This window comes from Octodon degus, unplaced genomic scaffold, assembly GCF_000260255.1.
Source record: "Octodon degus isolate 3935 unplaced genomic scaffold, OctDeg1.0 scaffold00031, whole genome shotgun sequence".
Lineage (NCBI taxonomy): Eukaryota > Metazoa > Chordata > Mammalia > Rodentia > Octodontidae > Octodon > Octodon degus.
Window position 1 is genome coordinate 5044789 of NW_004524607.1, and position 21778 is coordinate 5066566.

Below are 21778 nucleotides of genomic sequence, written 5' to 3' on the forward strand. Positions count from 1 at the left end.
CTTGTTTTGAGATTTTGTACCATTGTTTTTATTTTTTTCTTTAAAATAAAATAACTGATGTCAAAAAATAAATAAATAAAATGAAAAATAAAATAAAATAAAATTCTGTCTGAGGAAAGGCCTGGGGAAATTTATTTACAGTGAGGAATCAGAGTTCATTATTTCATTTCTATGTGTTCCTTAAAACTTAAGAATGGACAAACTGCTAAGTTATTTAAAAGGAAATCTGTTACTAAAGAATTTGAAATCTGTAGAATCATATCTAAGAAGGGTTACATTCTGTACAATGGAAGTTCCTTGTAATCCATGTAAATCGTATCATACAGGTAGTTAATGACAAAAATCTTCCCTGCCTCCTAGGCAAACCAGGCAGCCAATGAAGCCTTCATATAAATAAGTGAATGGTAGTACGCATCCATTATTGATGATTTCTAAAACAGTAGATGTGAAAGGCAGGTAAAGGATCAGGCAGATGGAACATGAAACGAAGGCATGAAATAGAGATCTAGAAAATGAGTAAAAAGGAATGGGTAGAAGATAAATAATTAAGAATTTAAGTATGAGGTAGTTTCATTTTCTATTAAAAATTAAAACCAAGGAACTAAGAGTTGTTATTTAATGGAAGAAGTAAAGTCAATAGCTCTCAAGAAGGTGAAAGATGCCTATTAAAACTTTGAAAAATTTACCCATAAAAATGACACAGGAGAGTTTACAGATGTATTTTTTCTTAAGAGTTCAAAGACTCTGGTTGAAGCTTTTCATGGAAGCTCTTAGGACATATAGCAACTAAGAAACACACAAGTGTTTCATTCTTTATGGACATATAACCCCAAGTGGAAGGAATAACTCAAGGGGAGTGTTCACAAGAAGGAAATTCAGTGCCAACACTGAGGAGCAAGGGTCTTTTGAAGGGAACAGAATATGGGCTTTTATGGCCCATTTGGGGCTTACCAACATGGCCACTCTTCATATCCTTCATTAGAAAAGTACTACAAACTTAAATGCACTCTTAATTCTGAGAGCTATTTTTAATTTTTAAAAAAGTTGAACAGACATCATTTGTCTACCTATAACAAAACCAAGCAAGCCAACTAAAATCTCTGGCTTTCCTTCTGTTAGAATTAAATCCTATCCGAATAATAATATTGTCTAGTTATAACATCCCAGGCAACATTTCTGACTGATAGATAAGTTTATTTAATAAAAATTGTGAAAATTGATCCTTATAATACTTATAGTTTGACAGGAAAAGTTTTTAAGTACTTGAGGTTCATGAATTTTAAAATGCTGCAGAATTTAAGTGGTTAAAAAGTTAGGAAAGTATAATTTATGATTCTCAAGGACTGAGATGCTGATTGTCTGGGTACCATGGCATGCTCAGCACTGTGTACTGCCTTTGCTTTGGGCCTTTTCCACTTCTTTAATGCTCACTATGGCAGCATATTGCTATATGACCCCAGTATGGGGGAATCTGAGGTTCAGAGCAAGCAGAGGGTTTGCTCAGACCACAGAGGTAGTCAGTGGTAAATGAAGATCCCCAGTGCAGGTCTTCTGACAGCCATTGATCATAACGTAAGCCTCCCCAGTGAGTACAAAGTCCTCCTCTATTCTATAGGTCCTGACATTGAGGTCTTTTCTCTTCACCCTTCGGCCATTACTGCTGCTATTCTTACATAGTTTTTCCATCATAGATTCACACACTTGCTAACCCTAAGAACATTTATTAAGTGCCAGAAACTCAAACAGACACTAAAAGTAAAGATCAAAAGACATCGTTTCTGCCTTAAGAAATGTACTATCTTGAGGAGGAAAAGTGACTGCTGACAGCTGAGTGCAAAAGATGCTCTGATGCGGAAGCATAGAAGGGGCCGCTTCCAAGAGACCAGGGAGGAAAAGCTCCACAAGTGTGGCGCAGCAAGACAGGGAGGCTTCAATGCCTTAGTGTAAAGCCATGAGCACAAAGGAGGCCATGGATTAATGAAAGATCACGCCACGTTATACTGACAAGACATATGGTATAACTCTGTCCTTGAAGTTAGGGAGAGTCCTAGAGAGACCTAAGCAGAGAAATAGAATGACCAAATTTACCAAAAGGTACCAAAATGTCAGCCATCGGAAAAAATAACACTAAATCTGGCAACTTTGAAATTATGGTCCCACCATTCACAAACAAGCAATGGTTCTGGTTCAGGTCTCCAGTATTCTGTACAAGTCTAGTAAAAATAATTTGATATCAAATTTTTAAAGTGATAAGATTAGAGGTAGGCCTTTATGAACCCTAGATGCAACTGGCCAAAAATTTATGTAGAATCTCTGTTTAGAAAAACCTGATATAGGGCAACATTTCATTTCATGTTGCTTTAATAAACTCTACAAATAAGTACATATAAAAGTATGTATCAGAAATTTAACTTAAAACAAAATCAAGTCATTGGAAACTAAAAATAATTATTGTAACAATTCATCTACTTTAATAGATTTTCATAATATTTGAAAAGATGAATATATCTAATGCTGTTTTTTTTATTCATGAAGAAGTAGGGTGTTCAAGTTCTCAGAAATAATTTCATTAGGACAATATGGACATACACTTGTACTACATGAGTAAAAATTTTTCAAAATTTTGAAGCTGTCATCAGCATCTTTCCAAACTACTCTTTTAAAATTTTTTGCAGTGTTCTTTATCCTTTTCTCATGACTTTTCCTTGCTCTGAAATTACACTCCAATCAATATTTCCTCCTTTAAATTAACTATTTTCTTTACCTGCCTAATTCTATTTGTCCTTCAAGATTCTTCAGAAGCAGCACTGCTTCTAGGAAGCCTTCCCTGTTCACCCAGCCTAAGGCAATTGCCTCTTCCACAGGCTGCCACTTTCCACACATTATAACTCCTAGCTTCCCTAGTTTTCCTGTTTAGTCCTTGAACTTGAAAGCCTAGGTTTCAACTTTCACTTTTTATCTGTGGGTACACGGTCAGTGCCAATAAATGTAGACAAAGAGAGAGGGGGTAAGACTAAAATGAGTTTCTTTTCTATTTTCTCCCTCATTTCTTTTCCTTCATCCTCAGTTCATGTCTTCCCAATTATTTCTCCCCACCTACTAATAATACACCACCATATCATCTTTATCCTCTGCTTTTTAGATTCAGCACACATCATGACATCCAATCTCAATCTCTCTCTCTCTCTCTCTCTCTCTCTCTCTCTCTCTCTCTCTCTCTGTCTTTCTCTGTTTCTCTCTCTCACCCTCTTCCTCCCTCCCCCGCCCCAGCTATTGCAAAAATGCTTATCTGGTCAGCAGCACAGCTTTAAGGGTCTTTTGCTCCTTAAGCATTGAAGAGAAAGAAGGGGTTCATCAGACTCTGAATTAGTCTCTGCTTTCTCTTCTCCCATGTCCTAGCTTGGGATCTTTAATATGCGTTAGCTTTCCTAGTTTTCAGTATTAGCAGCTGGGTAAACAGACTTTCTGCAACACTCTGGATAAAATGGCAAGTTCAAGGGGAAAATCTTCTGTGTTAAAACTAAAAAAAAAAAAGAGAGAGAGAGACGTGCTCACGGGGTTTGGGAAAGCACCTGAGAGCAGTGGAGGGGAATTGAGTGTGCTGGCTGGGGAAAATGCAGAGCTGATGACCAAAACAGGCAGCTGCTGTCCTGCCCAAGGCCTGTGCTCTGAAGAGAAGGCTCAGACTGTACTCTGCGAAAACAACAGGCAAGTGAGACAAGTAATAAACATATCTGATCGGCATTTTCTAAACATCTGTGAATTTCATAGAATGCAAAGAAAACACCTGATTTGAAAAACTGAAATGAGCAATTAACCATGGGTAGGGATGGAAGTGCTCAAATGGCTCAGGAAAAAAAAAATTGGAATGAAGACTCTGAAACACAAGAGGAAATCCATGTGTCTATTTAGGAGTGTAAACCATAAAATTCTATAAATATTTCAGTTTTAAGTTTTGGGTATGAAATTGAGTTTATGGGAAGAGAGGTTCTGTTTTGCTTTAATGAATATAGTGAGTCCATCAAAAGTTTATTCTTAAAGTTATCTGTACTGCTAATTCATTCTCCCAGATCCTTCTAAGTTTTTACAGATTTAAAGATTTCCTAAAATAAAAATAAAGGCTGTGGAAAGCATCTATGAGCTTTGAAGAAAAGTGCTTATAATGTTTAATAGCAGACAACAGACAAAAATATGGTATACTCACATGGTAATGTAGCTACTGCTACTAAAAATATGCTTTCATTATAGAATTGGCAAACCACACCAGAAAAAAATTGTAGCATGTATGTATACGCTCAAAAAATAAATAAAAATAAAAAAGCAGAAAACAACTGATTAGCAGGCACAGCCTGTAGCTGCAATGCTTTTTAAACAATGTTTTAAAGGTTATATGAAAATATAGTAAACTAATTACATTGGCTCATCGACACAGAACATTTCAAAGCAACAAAAGAAATTATGCCTGCTTGGGAGGCTGCAAGTGTATCCTGACACAAGGCCAGTAGGCAGTGGGTATGGTAGCACACTCTCGCCGTCCCAGCTGCTTGGCAAGCTGAGGCAGGAGAGTGAGGAGCTCAAAGCTGAGGACGCAGGTCAAGAGCAGCCCACCACTGCCCTCCCGATCAAGAGTCAAAAAGGTAAGGATCTTTATCTCTTTTTAATCCTATATTCCTAGCATTTAGAACAGTCCCTGTTACATGCAAAGTATTTGGTAAATATTTGTTAACTAAATATATGAATTAATAAATGGATAAAAAACATATGTCATTGAGTCTCATGAGTCCCTCATGTCTTTCCAAGCAAGAAAGGGGGATATTTACAAGCAGCAGACGAAAGGGAGCAATGGGAATACTTAGACCTGTCAGGTAGAGCAGTGATGGCAAACCTTTTTTTGTTTTTTTTGTTTTTTATTTGTGGGTTTGTTTTGTTTTGTTTTGTCTTGTTTTTTGAGACAGGGGCCATGTAGTTCAGACAAGACTTTGGACAAACCTTTTAGTTTTCAGTGATACAAACAGCCCACTGTGACATGCATGCCATAGGTTTACCACCACTGAGGTTTCCCTTTAAAATGTCTACTCAAGTGCCTGCTTAGGCAAGTGCAGGAACTCAGGTTTGATACCCACTACTGACTGAGTTTTTGTTTTTTGTTTTGTTTTGTTTTTTTTCAGAACTGGGAATTGAACTCAGGCCCTTGCACTTGCCAGGGAAGCACTTATTCCACTGAGCCATCTGATATCCACTACTACCACATGCCTTGCTGGCCCTACCCCCACGTGCACTGCATCAGCAACCAAGGCTGGGGAGATGCCTATAATCCCAGTGCTGGAGAGGATGAGACAGGAGGATCACTACAAGTCCGAGCTGCCTAGTGAGACACTGTATCAAATACATACATACATGCATGAATACATACATACATACATAAAATAAAATAAAATAAAATAAAATAAAATAAAATGTCTCCTCAGATTAGAAAATAGAAGCTTCTGGGAAGCAAACTGATTTTATAATCAAAAAAATTACTTTCACAAGATTTTCACCTGTTTCATTATAAAAGCTATCATAACCATCACAACCTCAGCTTCCTGCCACCACCCACACTGCTCCTGGGCCATCCTTGCCCTTCCCCCTGCTCATCCAGATGCAGGCACTGTTTTCTATGGTGCTCCTTAAACTCCCCACCATGCATGCAACACCCTAAATGCTTCTCCCATGTGCCTGTCGACTTCCTTCCCCTTTCCACTGGGCCTCTGCTCAAATGCCCCTCTGTCAGACAGGGTCTCCTGGTCTACCTGAATGAGAGAACCATCTGCACCCCACCCCAACTTCTGTCACTCTTCTGTTCCCTTCCCAGAACTATTTTTTAACATTTTACTTTGTTTTGTTCACTTCTCTATTTCCAATCTTTGTAATATCACCTACCATGTAGTAAGTGCTCAATAAAGATTTACTGAGTGACTAAATGAACAGGCACACAGGCACAGGGTGTGTGCTACTTCAGGGAGGTAATACAATATGTGGAAAGAGGGTGGTCTTCCAAATCTCATTTGTAACTACTCCCTATATGCCTGACCTTGAGACTAACCTCCCTAAATTTCAGAATTCTCATCTGCAAAGTGAGAATAATGATAGTAACATTTATCTGGCCTGTACCTACACTGATTCCCCTCCTTCCTTTCTCCCTGCCTCCTTTTTGTGGTTGAGTGCTAATGTAGCTGTGTTGTCCTAAAACAAACTTAAAGTGATTCACAAGTTCTGAGATTGTTGTAGCTGAAAAACATGAAAAGCAAAGCTGAAAGGTTGAAAAGAGAATGTTCCTAAACAACAACATCACCATGAAATCTAATACTGATTGTTCTTGTGTGATAACTTGAGAGGCTGGATCTGGGGCACAAAAAGGACACCTCCTTTCCTGAAGTTTCAGTCATCAGATAGGAAAACAGATAAAGATATTAGACCCATTGGCTCCCTAGAGATGTAGAACTGGCCGTGTAGGCTTAATTGTATTCAAGATAATATTGACTATGGGAAACATTCCAGAGGAAAAAACCAAATGGGAGTGTGGCTGGAACAGGCCCTTCTGCTGAAGCAGATGAGAGAAGGCCAACAGGAAAGGTAAGGCCAGATTATGGAAGAAACGGGATGTCAGACTGAAGAGACTGGATTTAGTTTTGTAATTCATGGAGAGCCACTAAAGTTTTTGAATACCAAAAAAAGACAAAATCATACAATAAAAATGATTGATTTCACAGGATTGCAGACTTCTGTTAGCAAAATGCTATATTGAATGGATGAACTCAGTGATGTCTGTTCTAAAAAACACATGATGAAGTATGAAATAGGATGAGAATTACTATCCTAATTTCCTCTGATCATCACTGCTTGATCCACAATGAAGGAGACACTTGACCTGGATGAGACCTGGAGAACTGCAAAACACAGAGAGCACCAAAGATGTCACCATGTGGAGAAGAAGCTAGGAAGCCTGACCTTCACGAAGCTCAGAGCTCTCTCTGCCATCCAGTCTGTGTTTAACCACAGTACCTATGGTGCTAGGATTCCCTCTATCAAATTTCCTCTCTCCAGAAGACACCCTAGTTTCTTCCTTATTGTATGACTCTATTCTTTCTTGAGTCTCAATAGAAACATAACAACATTAGGGGTTCCAAATGCTAAGACACCCAGCTCTAGGTATATGAAAGAAGAGAGAAGGCGACAAGATTATTTAATTCACCCAAAGAGGCAAAATATCAATTAATCTGTTGCAGATTCTGGGAAAAGTATTTACACAGTAGAATTCTCTAACAGAATTTAGCAAGGAATAAAAGTTTTAGGACAGAGGAAACTAATGACTCAATGTTGTGGTTCTTGAAGCTATCAAAGTTCTGGCAACTAAATAATAGGATGATATTTCTATCTGCCCAGGTTTTATATTTTCCTTGGGATCTTCTCACAGCATGGACATGATTTATGTAGACTATCAAAGAGCTTTTGATAAGGTTCTCACAAGTGGCTATTATTGAAACTTGGTAACCATGGTGTGAAAGGAAAAAGTCATATCAATGAATTAAATGAATTAAAAATGCCTGAGAGGCTAAGAGGCAAAAAGCTGAAATAAATGGCCAATTCTCATGTAGAGAAAGGTTAATCACTGAGGGCTCAGGGGCTTTGCAGTAGAATCCAAATTATATTTAACTAATGACCAGGAAAGGGGCACCCCATTCTCATTTCCCTCATCTGTATGTATCAGTTCCACACACAGAGCCCTCATTGACATGAAAAACATTTGGCAAATGGTGGAGATACAGGAAGTGCATAGAAGCACTTAAAATCCAGGAAGGCAAATAGTTAAATGAATATTAACTCAGAATTTAATGTAGGGGCTGCAAAATAGAAAGGGAACAGAAACAAAATAACAGCAGAATTTTATTTTTAAGAGCTCTTATATATACTACATGGCAGTATATGGACCTTTCAAAAAGCGTAGATGTGGTATCTGAACAAAAATATCCAAATTATTGGCATAATTAGAACAAATTTTCAATCCTGAAGAACTGCTCATGTGGGAATTTAGATCCATGAAACTCTCAGAGACTATTATTAGAAGTAAACAAAATGAGACTGATCTGACAGAACCAGATTATGACTTGTGGAGGTTTCTTTTATTAGGCAAAGTTGAAAAATTAGTGTATGGTTTACAAAAGCACAATCTGACAGGAAAGAATACTTTGCAAATCAGATATTCTAATTAATTAACATGACGCATAAATCACAATTCCCACAATGGACTCAGAAAAGGTAATAAATTCTTGAGAGATTTTTTTTTGCCTTCATCTCCTTATCTATAAGACAGAAATTAAAGATCTTAGCCCACAAGGTACTATAAGGATTGCATGGAATAATGTGCACAGAGCATTTATAAAAATAAAGTTATAAAATAATGTGAAATATAATTGTGGTGGCTGTTGTTGTTATTACTATTTACAATACACTGAACCCAAACAGTTACAGGCCACAGAGAAACAATCCAACTTAAGACATTTTGACTTTCTTATTTATATTATTGTTACAACTCAGTATTTAATGAAAGATTTAAATGCTTTCAAAAGTTTTTGAACAACAACAATAAATTCTTTAAAGCTATTTTTCCATTATACAATTTTGAGAAATAGAAGAGGATTTAACAAAGTGATATAAACAAGCCAAAAAAGAGAAAAAAATTACCTAAATGATTATGACATCACATATTCTTAAATGTATATAATCTAAGCTTACCGTGTGGACAGTACTTTAAGAAGCTCCTTTCTATTCTGTACCCGAAGAAAGTTGGTTTTATACTTGGAATCATTAATCAATTCAGGCAAGTTCAAAATCTAAAAGGGAAAAATAATTATAAAAAAATAACTCATGACTTCTTCACATACCTGCAAGTCCTAAGACGCTTTCAGAGTCTATCACTCTGTTCCCAGTGCTATTCCTTTCTGATCTTTTTACCTCTCAAGCAGTGGATATGGAGCAAGCAAACACAATTCAGATGGATCATGCTAGTGAACGAGTTTGTCATTTACAAGAAGGTTTTGCTACATTTAAATTTATATTCCTACATAGGGAAGCACAAAAAAATGTTATCAGATCTCCATAATGTCTTATACCCATATATGAGAACAGAAGGGATACCAGATCCCAATAAAAAGTCTCACCTAGAGGAAGTAAGAAGAGAGACACAAAATCAGATAAAATGAACCTATTTCTAAGAACCTATATCAAAATTCATGGCTGCACTTCCATGAAGCCCACAACCAACATATATCTCATAATTGCATTCACTTATTTGTTCCACATGTAAATAAAATAATATTATCTGTCCCAGTAGTACTATTCAGGATGTTCTACGAGGATCTAAAATAAAAAGAAACCATATACATTGCCCAAATGCTAACCATTAAAACAATATCAAATTAAAAGATCTTCCTACAGGAGTGTCACAATTTGTGTTTATTATGTTGCCCTGAAGGAATAGGGGCTACAAATGCTTTTATATATTTCGTCCTTTGCTGATCCTCACTAAAGGGAAAAATTTAGCCTGCGAATCCCTCTGGACATCTTGCAATTTTAACAAGACTGTAATGAAAGTACCAAGTGGATTTGGAATGGAAAAGAAGTTTTGAAAAGAATGTGTGGAGGCAGTGTTTGGCAGTTGTATTGGAAAGTCAGAAGCAGCATTTATGGGCTGGGGGCAGGCCATGTGGCCTATGGAAAGCTTCCTTGCCTTTATTAATGTATTTGCCTTTATATAAACATTTAATGGTTTGATTTGTTTCCTCATTTTAAATAAAATCAATCCATTCATCATCTTACAAAGGAGAGAAAAGTGAGGAAGATTGCCTGGAGTAAAGAGACCATCTCAATGGTGTAATCTCTCTTCCACACTTTCCACTTACTCATTTCCTTTAGGAATAATAATGACAGCATTCCTCTCCTAGGTTTTAAAAAGCCATGCCACATACAGTGTTCTTCCTAGAAACCTGTCACCACACCTGATCCCAGAATTGGCCTCACATATTGTCCAGCAGTCAGAAATCTTCCCTCCCTAAGAGTGAAGAAGTCATTCCAAGAAAAACCAAGGGCCTTCACTAAATCACAGGTAAAATTTATAAAACTGGCCTCACCCATAATGTACTATCAGAAACATAAAAATAAGTGTAGAGTAAATGTTATCAAGAGGGACTGGAATGCCTATTGAACCTCTTTTCTCTGAGCAGAGTTGGTGTGAAGCAGTGAGTAAGACTAATTACAGTTTCTTTCTATATTTTGCCCTCCGGGCTAAGGTTCAAAATATTTCTAAAGAGATAACTTTAAAGACTGAGAACATAATTATTCTTTAGGTGCTTGAAAGAGAGTGCCACCAAGGATACATCTTGTGCTTGAAACATTAATCACTAAGCAGTATGAAGCTTTCCAACTAGGTACTATTTCCCCCAAAAGACAAAGCAAAGCATATGTTCATTCAAAGAAAAAAGGGGGGAGAAGAAAAGGAAGGATAGCTCTATGAACAATAAAAAGTCTTGATAATAGAAACAGCAGGGTGTTTTCCACACTCCTCTCATGGCATGCCCCTTACAGGAAAGCCCAAGCCCCTCATCCCCACATGAAAAGTTCCCTACAACATGGCCTGTTTTTTTTTTTTTTTTTTTTTTTTTTTAACATCACCTCCTAGCGTGCTCTCTCCCTTTGCTCCTTAGGAGATGCAGTCCTTTTGGCTACTTTCTGGACCAAGAACATTTTGTCATGCCTCAGCCTCAGGATTTCTACACCAGATACTCCCTTGCCTGTAATATCTTCTGCCAGACATTGGGTTGGCTAACTCCTTCCCTTTGTCAAGTTGGATCCAATGTTAACATTTGAAACAGACTACTACCCTGACTATCCTAACCCACCACAGTAAATTGTTACTCCATTCCCACTCCCCTAGGGACCCTTCTCCCTTGTCCTTTTTCCTACAACCTATTTACTATTGTTATTATTTATCATCTGTCTGCTGTGATAGAATGTAAGCCCTAGAAGGTCAGAGAATCTTCAATATTTTGTCCATAGACATAGTTCAAAAATGTATGATATTTGTCTTCCAACTAACTCATTCACAGATAAACAATGTAAACACTTCAAGGTATGTGATATGCTGGACATTATTATATGCATAGACCTTATCTTACCAAGTCTAAAACCACTTTTTATGTAGATGCTCCTCATAATCTAAAAAGAGTATATCTTTGATTCATTTTATATCTTTTATCATCACCTTTAGTTTACCAATGTCATTATATTTGAAGTTAATTTATTGAGTCATGGGTTGGTTGTTTTCACTGGTTGTTTTGGATTTTTTTAATCTGTTCTGATTATAAATGTCTTTCAATTGGTGTGGTTAGGCCATTCATACTTAATATTATATTGATATTTTTAGTTTATTATTTAAACTAAATATATATAAAGCTTTTAGTGTTCCATTTATTAATTTTGATTTTGGCTATTTTTATTTATGTGTTAGAAATTATAATATATACACTGTGCACAATATTAATTGAATCAATATTTTCTACTTCACACAGAATACAAAAAAACACCACAGTATAGGCCCATTCTTCTACCTATTTTTTCTGATGATTGAAACTGCATACACTGAAAGTCCCATTAGACAGTATTTTACTGTTTACTTTTATCCATCAAACATATTTCCGTTACAATAATTAATACATTGCACATTGTTGTCTTCATAGTACAAGATGCAGACTTGTTTTGAAACCGTTGCATTGCTATTTGTTTCTCAATAAAATTAATAAAAAAATAAAGAAAACAAAATTGTTAGGATAGATATACAGCTACTTTTTCTTAGTTCAATGAGAAGAAAGATTTGTGCTAACAGTGTTTAGACAAGATATGTCTGCATCTTGTTCTATGAATAACTACTATGAAGACAACAATATGCAATATATTATTGTAACTGTCCTACTAACCTGTTTTGAAATTGTCTCATTACTATTTCTTTCTCAATAAAACTAATTCTAAAAAACATTTTAGGATATACAAGAAGACTAGTATATTAAATCCATGTACATATTTCTACTTTTGTTGCTCTTCATTCCCTTTTCTTTTTTTTTTTTGGCAGAACCGGGGAACTCTTTTTTTTTTGCTCTTCATTCTTGATGCTCTCTCTCTCTCTCTCTCATTTTGTATCTCATAATGTATTTAAATGTTATAAGGTTTCATTATGCAGCTCAGACTCATAGTGATCCTCCAGTTTTTAGCCTCTCCAGCGCTGGAATTACAGGCATATGCCCTAGGCCCAGACTCTGGCTGGCTCAGCTCACCACAGGGCTGGTGCAGCATGTGGTGCCAGGGATTGAACCATGGTCCCTGCAATTGCCTCAGCTGGCCTAATTAGGTGCTTTAGTCCACTGAGCTATCTCCCTGGCTCTGACGCTCCTAGTCTCTTTCTGATACCATATAACTTCTCCAAATAAAGAACTTCCTTTAATAATTCTATTACAGTAAGTCAGCTGGCTTCAAATTCTTTGTTTTTCTTTATATAAGGTTGTCTTTATTTGGCCTTCCTTTGTTAAAGACATTCAAATTGGGGCTGTCAGTTCTTCTTTCTTTTTCCCTATCTTTTAAACATGCTGTGTGACTTCCTAGTTTTTAATGAAAAATCTGTAGTCAACTGGGTAATTATCCCCCATCAGTAATATATCATTTTTCCCTGGGTGTTTCCAAGATTGTTGTTAGTCTTAAGTTTCAGCATTTAGAATTTTACATATTTGGGAAGAGATTTCCTTGGGCTAATTCCACTTGGGGTTTTGCTGAAATTATTGAATCTATGGACTTTTGTCTTTCACCTGCTTTGGTTATTCTCAGCTACTATTTCTTCAACTGTTTTTCAGTATATAATTTTTCTCCTTCTGAGACTACAAGGATATGGAAACTGGATTTTTGTTAATGTACCATATGTCCCCAAGGACCTATTCTTTCCTTTTCTGTGTAAGGCATAGGTATTTTTCTCTCTCTGTTGTATAGACTAACTTTTATTGATTTAACTTTCAAGTTATGTTTCTTTTTCCACTGATATGTGCATGTCACTACTGGGCATACTTTATGAGATATTTTTTTCATGGTTATTGTATTTTTCAGTTGTAAAGCTTCTATTTGGTTCTTCTTCATAATTTCTATTTGTTTGCTAAACATTTCCACTTTTCCATTTATTTCAACAGTGTATTTAATGCTTGTTGAAGCATTTTTACAATAGCTGTTTTAAACTTTTTATGAGTTAATTCCAACATCTGTGTTGTCTTGGCCTTGCTTTTTATTGACTGTCTATTCTCATGCAAGTTCTGGTTCTTAGTATGCTGAGTAATTCTGTTGTATCTTGGACATTTTGAATACTGTATTAGGAGCATGATTCAATCCTATAGAAAATATTTAATGTTATCATTTTAGCAGACAATTGGCTGATTTAAGTCCAAGTTGCAACCCACCTTCCATGAGCTTTAGTTCTGTTGGTTTGGTTTCCCCAGCTTCTGCAATCTGGCCTGCATGTGATTTATTTAATGATCCTACTATGACCTAGGCAGTTACGCACTCATTAATTCAGCTCAGTTAATTTGTTAACTCAACATGTTTGGGATGCTAATTAGAATCAGATTAAGGCATGTGCAACTGAGGCGTGAGCCCAGGAGTTCATAAGCAACCTCAAGGATTGTTGTGCAAAGCTCTTTCCTCTCTGCAGTCTCTCTAGGACTTTCCAGTTCCTTGTTACTTTGCTTTAGTTGGCCTCTTCTCCAATACACTTTTAGGGATCAAGCCAACAGTGGGAAAGCAGAAAAAGGCAACAAGGATTCACCCCTTGCATTGGGACCTCAGTTCAGTAATGAAGAAAGTTCCCTTCCTCAGAGCTTGGCTCCTGTTCTCGGACTGCTGCTATAGGATCTCTAGGGGGCTGAGACACAGAAAGGAGGAAGGATGGGGAATTGTAGGGTTTCCATACTCTGACATTAGATTTCAATTTTCATGCTCCTTGGACCAGAAATAAAGAAAATCACTCCAGCTTAGGTCTACTGCCTGCTGCTTTCTCTACTACTATATTCAGGTAATAAAATAACTAAAGAGAAAAACTTGTAGGCTTTATGCCAGTACAGAATTACTTCAAATTCTGATGTTCTCCCTCAAGTCTCCAACCGTTTACTTCTCAGTGTCCTCAGATACTTTATGCTCAACTGTCCAAGTACTCTACGCATATCACTGTGTTGTGGTGTGAAAGAGTTAGAAAACATCATGCTTACTGGGACCTCCCCAGAACCACTCTCCCTGCTCACATTTGGTAGAGGCCATTTATTAAGTGCACACTATGAGCCAGGACTATACTAAGTATTTCACTTATATAATTGAACTCTTATAAATTTTCAAAATTACATGTTAGCATTGTTATATATTTATATATAATCTATATTTTGAACATGAAAAAACAGATTCTTAACAAAGATTAAATACACTGTAGAGGTTACCTGGCTAGAGACAGGACTCACAATAGGCCTTAAGAATTATGCTATAATGTCATCAGACCACCTGCTGAAAAAAGTTATAATGTTTATTAAAATTGAAGCTTTCTGAGCCCCACCTTAAGTACAGTAAATCAAATCTTTAAGAATGGGGCTCCAAAACATTCTTATGCTTTGCTAAGCTGCGAACTAATGTATACTACCTCCATTATAAACAAGTCTTCAATTTAAGTAACTTTTTAAAGTATGTCAATATACTTCAAATAGAAATACCCATTAGTGTTAGCAGCAATCAGCTTAGAATGGTTACATATGCTCACTTTCCCTACTCTTCTGTGTCATGGGAAAGGACATAAAGTTGGACTTGTTATAAAGAAAGGTTCACTTTATACAAAGAAATATTTTCTGACACCAGGCCCTAAACCCAACATTCCTGCTCCTACTTCAACTTCTGACAATGAACATTCCTCAACAAGCCCCTTCCTCAAAAATGTATTGATCAATCAATATATGAAGTTTGGGAAAGAGAAGAATAAGTAAATCCTATTCATTCATCAAAGCAGTACTGCCATATTTCTTTTCAGAAAGTAGAGCTCTTTCCTAATGAATCTTGCTTGCAAAAGAACAATTTTGATAGGTTAATGATTTTAAAAAAAATTGAAGACCACATCTTCTAAAAGACCAGTTTGAATAATTAGCCATCATTAATAAATAAATTGAAATGAAAAATGTAAGAAATATTTCTCTGTATGTGACTGGGAGGGAAACAGAACTTTGAATTTAGAAATGGGAAATAGATTCTTTCATAGCTGAGAAGGATTTTAGAACACATTTACATGTAAGGATATAATCATGAGCATTGAAAAGGCCAATTAGATTGTGGCATTCCCTCAGGAAGCCTAGGAAATTATACTCATGACAGTCAAGCCATGTACACATAATGTTTTCTTCTGAGCATCTCAAAAAGTTGTACAGACATTGCCTTTGTGACTTAGAATGGGGATTATCATTCCTAACTCACTTATGGGAAAATCAAGGTCATGTTTGCCATGGTGCAAGGCACTCTGCTAGTTGCCCTAAAAGAATATGTTTAAGACTACACCACAATAATAAGTGGTACTTTAGTATGAAAACTTCTGGCAAATATTTTGTTTTGAAATACAAATCTTTTTCAAAACGTGTTCTTAGGGATATTTTTGAAAAAGTTCAAAAGTTTCAAACTGATCAGCAGTAATGAATCAAAACTAAAAAGAGTTCAGTACGGTTATTTTCAACAGTGTAGAACATGTCAACCAGTAATCCCTCCCCCACTTTTTTTTTTCTTTTTTGGAGAGAGAAAACTCCAAAACATATGGCCCAGGAAGAAAATCTGTACTCGTTTAGAGCAATGAACTAGCTTTTACATCTCTGCAGTTAGAGTACGCAAATGACTTCACAGGCAACGGCTTCCGTATGTTTCATATTTTTAACTTTGACCGTTCATAATAAAGATTCTTTGATCCCAGATCAAATGTTTGAATCAATTTTCTCTACACTTACTGAGTCACTGTTATAAAAGCTCTCCTCCTCCCCACCTCAGACGCGCCAGCCCTTCCTGCATGGGAACTGTCTTCATTTGTCACCTTCTCTGCGCTCCTTTCCACCCCTTTGCTGTGGGTTTTAGCTCTGCTCGTTAACCTCTCCAACAAAGGAGGCACAGCAATAAATAATTTTTCTACAGAGTGAGCTAACTATAGTTAGTAATAAGATTCTTCTATGAAATTCACAGGAATCTTTAATAAAACTGAAAGCTCGTGTCAACATGGTTAATAAAAATAAAAAATCCTCTCACAATTAAAAAAAAAAGTCTTCATAAGTGAAGCAATTGTCAACATACAAAAAAATACAAAATTTAAATATATTTTTAAAAAGTAGGTTATATTTCTTGGAATAAAACTTAGAAAAGAAAGCTGATATCTAAGGTCTAAATAAAAATAAGAGTATAAATAGTAAAAATGTCCTTTAAAATGTCTAGGCAATGATAAAAAAATTTCAATCCATAACATAAACTATTTTAAATGGTTCCAAGGTCTTTTTTAAGGTCTTGTTGAGAAGCAACCATTTTCTATATACCCTTAATTTCTAAACTCTTTCAACATAAATTTTGTGGAAAGATCCTCATTAAACAAAAGCTAACTTAAGAAAATGAAGCCTTAAATTTTCTACCATTAAATAAAATCAATTCAGATGTAGGAAGGAACAAGAAAGAGTAGAAGGAAGGATATAAAGTTGTGAGGGAAGAAAAAAGAGAAGGGAATAAGGGAAAGCCTAGTGTGAAAAAAAAAATCTCTTTAAAATTCATTTTGCTTTCTTTTGTGCTTTAACAGACAGGTGAAGTTTCAGAAAAATTCCATCTATTGTAATTCTTCATTTCAAAATACAACTAGATAATATATAATGTACCACTAGTTTAAACCCACATCTCATCATTTATAATAAGCTGAAAATGGTTTATCTTAAGTACTAATATAGAGGCTCTGAAGTCAGTACCATTGTGATAGGCAAAACTACAGTTTCCCTACTTTTGTACCCACTGAATTGTTACGTATATCATCCCTTCTCCTGGGGAATTACAGATTACCTTACACACAGTTTCAAACTGTCGGTTATTTCCTGCTCCAACCACAAGATAGCCATCCTTGGTTTTAAAAGCCTAAAAAATAAAAATACATAAATGTATGTTTAAAAGTTGAAAAGATCACAAAGAAGTTGGCTTTAATTTCTATGACATCTACACAGAAAGCTTGTTTTAAAGAAATGGTAATTAATTTAATATTTATATAGGTTTTTTTTCATTTAGGACTTTCAAAGTACTCTTTAGCTCTTCTACTAACTTGAAAAAAGACTGAAAAAAATTAAAAGAAATACTATTTATTATAACTCAGAATGTTAGACTCCGTATTCATTATAATAGGAATTAATACAGAAGTTTTCAAATTTCTGTTTGTTTCTAATTTTCCTTTTAGGGCAAAAAGGACTATTTTCTACAATGTGTATGAAGAGACAGAAACAAGAATAAAAGAACAGAGAGAAACAAAGAGGGAGAAATGAAAGAAAGAAGGTTAAGGGACATACTGGAGCTACATTTTCTAAGAAACCCGGATGTATGCTTCTGGACCTCATGCACTTTGTGTCCATGAACGTGGCTGCTGCCTTTTGGAGACAAACACATCCAGACAGCAATAGCCTATACATGGCTGATGTCCCCACCACCCACAGCCCTAGGCCACCTGAGTTCTTGTCTCCATTCTCCCCTTTCCATATATGATCACAATGCAGTTGTTCTCAGACAGCCTGATTCTGACTTTCCCAAAGTAAATCAGCTCTTTGAATTTCCTTTCTTCATATAACTTGCTTTGTATTTTCACCTTTTTCTTTTCTTGCTCTGGCCTCTGAGAAGGATGACTTCTGTCTTCCATGGCAGGGGTGACTCCTGCGCTGATGACATTGGTGCTCCCTTCACCTACATACTCCAGAATCTGCCTGATCATGTTTACTATCTTAAAACTTCAACTCTTCTCTTAATATGTATGTTCAAGCCTTCATTGAAAGTATCATTAACAGCAACAACACAAAATTTCCATCAATTTTTTGTCACTATTTTCAAGTTTTCTTGAATTTTTCTTCCTTCCCTGTACCACTAGTTGACATAAAACTGCCACCTACCTACACTCAGGAGTGCCACACTGCAATGTCTTCAGAAGTTTTCTCCTAGCACTGTACTAGAGGTAAACTTGCTTTGACTCCTCTGCATTAACTGGCACTATTAACTATCTCTCTTTCAGGACAGCATCATATCTTCAGGCTCTGGTCCAATTCATCTCTCTAACCTGTTCTCCATATGCCCCTTCTGTAGGGTTTTCTTCTCCTCAGCCACAGCATTCCATAAGCATCTGTCTTTGGTCTTTTCATTTCACTTGTTTGCTATGGTATGACTGGCCTCATGTGGCTCTTAAATTTACAATAAACAAAGTCAAATTAGCCAATCACAAAAGCCCATATATAATGATTCTGTTAAGATGAAAAAACAAAAATAGGTAAAACAATGGAAACATTAAAAAAATAATGCCTGCATAGGACTGGAGAAGTTGGAGGGTGCTAATGAGTACCAGATTTCTTATTAGGGTAATAAAAATGTTCAAAAATTTATTGTAGTGATTTCTAAAAAAAAAAACCCATACATGAAAAATGATTGAATTACCACTAAATGGTGAAATTATATGACTTTTGAATTCTATCTCAATAAAATTATTTTTAAATTAACTTATATCCACAGTCACATAGCTATGTATTAAGCATTCAATAGCAATATGTGATTGGCAGCTACTATATGAGAGAGCATGGATATACAGCATTCATCTTACCACCGAAAGCCCTTTTGTACAGTACTGGAAGTCTGTATTTATTTTCTTTTTATTATTAATTTTATTGAGAAACAAATAGCAATGAGACAGTTTCAAAACCGATTAGTAGGAAAGTTTCAGCAATTAATACATTGCATATTGTTGTCTTTGTAGTGCCTATTCATAGTACAAGATACAGACATGATATCTGGTCCAAACACTATTAGTACAAGTCTTTCTTCTTATTGAATTAAGAGAAAGTAGCTGTATATCTATCCTGTTTTATATATACAGATACAAAATTGCCCTTCATTTGTATCCCCTTTTTTTGTTTGGTTTTGTCAGAGATGGGTATTCCATTGCCATTTAAATATTGTAGGTGTGTGGATTCAGCAGAAAAATCCAATATGGTACAGTAGTCCATAATAGTAGTGGGTTATCTGTAGGACTGGCCACAGAGGAAAGTGATCAATGATGTAGAGTGTGCCTAAGGAGAGTCACATGGAGAGAAAACATTCTGTTAGGCTTTCACAGAGAGCAAATTGGTCAACAATGGCCATTACTCATCCACATGGCTGACACTGACAAAGGATCTACAAACTGCTGTATAGGGTTTCAGGGTAAATCCTGAGGGGATTTGATTGACCTTGACAGATACAGAAGTTACATTTCTTGTTATATAGGTCTTGCTTTATCTTGGTCTTAACCATCCAGCAGAAAAGTGTATTTACTTTCTCTCCTAGTATTCCTACCAGATCTAACATGATATTTGAAAAACCTTAGGCAATTAATAAATGATTGGTAGGTGATAAGGAATCAATTAAATGATCACTTGCTGATAATAGAATTGTAGTTAAAATGATCTCATGTGAGACTAGGGAGATGGCTCAGTAGAATAAGCACTTGCCTGGCAAGCTCAAGGACCTGAATTTAACCCCAGTTCCACCAAGAAAAAAAAAGTTTATTTAACTGTGGCACAGGGTTTCAGGGTAAATCCTGAAGGGATTTGACTGACCTTGTCAAATACAAAAGTTACATTTCTTGTTATATAGGTCTTGCTTTATCTTGGTCTTAAGCATGCAGCAGAAAAGTATAAAAACAAAGTATAAAAAGTAAAGTCATATTAATATGCTGAGCTATAAAAGGCTCAAGTCAACAACTTCTGACATTGCCAGTCCTACAGATAACCCCTACTATTATGGACTACTGGACAATATTGGATTATTTTGCTGAATTCACACACATACAATATTTAAATGGCAATGGAATACCCATTTCTGAGAAAACTAAGCAAAAAAGGGGATACAAATTAAGGGCAATTTTGTATCTGTATATACAAAACAGGATAGATATACAGCTACTTTCTCTTAATTCAATGAGAAGAAAGACTTGTACTAATAGTGTTTGGACCAGATATCATGTCCGTACCTTGTATATGAATAAACACTACAAAGACAACAATATGCAATGTATTAATTATTGAAACTGCCCTACTAATCAGTTTTGAAACTCTCTCATTGCTGTTTCTCAATAAAATTAATTAAGAAAATGATCTCATGTGAAAACTGTAACAAAATTTTGTTTAAGTCTCCTTGTTGCTTGATTTGCTAAGGAATGCTATTAAGAGGAGATCCTGTGAGCTATTTTAAGCTTTTGCCTGTGCTCACAAGGGCAAAAGCAAAGATAGTGAGAAAAATGAATGAATTTGGGTTTCTTAAAAAAAAATAGGGAATCTGCAACACAGCTGTAGATGAGTTACAAAGGATTTTGATCTGAGGTGTCTCAATGAGATATTGATAGCTACAAATTTTCACTAATGCTTTCTTTACTTTTTATGGGAAAGAAGAGAAATAGAGAAGTGAATGTGAAGTAACCACACAAGATAGCAAGCAAAATGCAAAGAAGCATCTTCAATGTTTTGGATCAATAATATGTTTAATTTTAAGGCTTTCTAAATGGCTTATTTCCTATTAATAAATATCTCTTTATTCCTTTGGATTCCACCTAATCATAAACATATCTTGACCAGTATACCCATTTAAAATTTAATGCAGAGATAACCAAATGACCACAGGTCACTATGTAAAGACTTGACAGCATGTGAGCTACCAGAATAGAATAAGACTAAAGATCTTCCAAGAGATTTAATAAAAATGTACAAATATATCTGAGATGTGAATGTTGTAAAAATAATACTTTATTGCTATAGAAAATTGAGCATGTACTGAAAAAATGAAAGGGAGAAAGAAATTCAGTCAACTTACCCAGCATCACCCAGAAGAATAGTTTTCTACTTTTTGTTCATTTTTGCAGAATTCAGTAATTAGTTATTTCTGCATTGTTATCTTACTGTACATAAATTTCTAATCTGCTCTTAAACTTAACATTGTCACACATACTTAAATATAATTATTTTAATGACCAAAAATATCTATTTTAAAATATGTTTGCACGTTCTCGGTTTGTTTAAACTGGGGAATATTTTTTGTGTCATTTTACTTTGTTTAAATTAAACCCTACACAATATGATTAACATCACAAGAATCTATTTAATTGAATAGTAACATTCTAAACCCAAATACTCAGTTTAATTAAGATCCTTTAATACCCATCCTTATCAAACAATGTAATAAAAATAAAATATAGACTCCGCAGTGCCTCCCCCACCCCGCCCGCCGAGTAGGATTCTCTGCCGAGTTCCGGGAGCCCCCAGACCCAGTCCGAGCCCAAGTCCGTAGGAATTTCTGCCGACTTCCAGGAACCCGCAGACCCAGTCCTAGCCCTGGTCCGCAGCAGGAAGGAGCTGAGCACAGCAGCCAGACCTAAGCCAGACGCAGCTGGATAAGTCCA

The 21778-nt window shown here is 35.8% G+C and overlaps 1 protein-coding gene across 1 annotated transcript in view; it reads right to left on the reverse strand.

The window, feature by feature from the left end:
- Nucleotides 1-21778, reverse strand: part of Sugct (succinyl-CoA:glutarate-CoA transferase) — an 808498-nt gene that overhangs the window by 419223 nt on the left and 367497 nt on the right. The window contains exons 10-11 of the mRNA XM_004629655.2: nucleotides 17167-17238; nucleotides 8776-8873 (exon numbers count right to left, since the gene is read on the reverse strand). Of these exons, the coding sequence (XP_004629712.1) occupies nucleotides 8776-8873; nucleotides 17167-17238 (170 nt within the window). The remainder of the gene's footprint in view (nucleotides 1-8775; nucleotides 8874-17166; nucleotides 17239-21778) is intronic.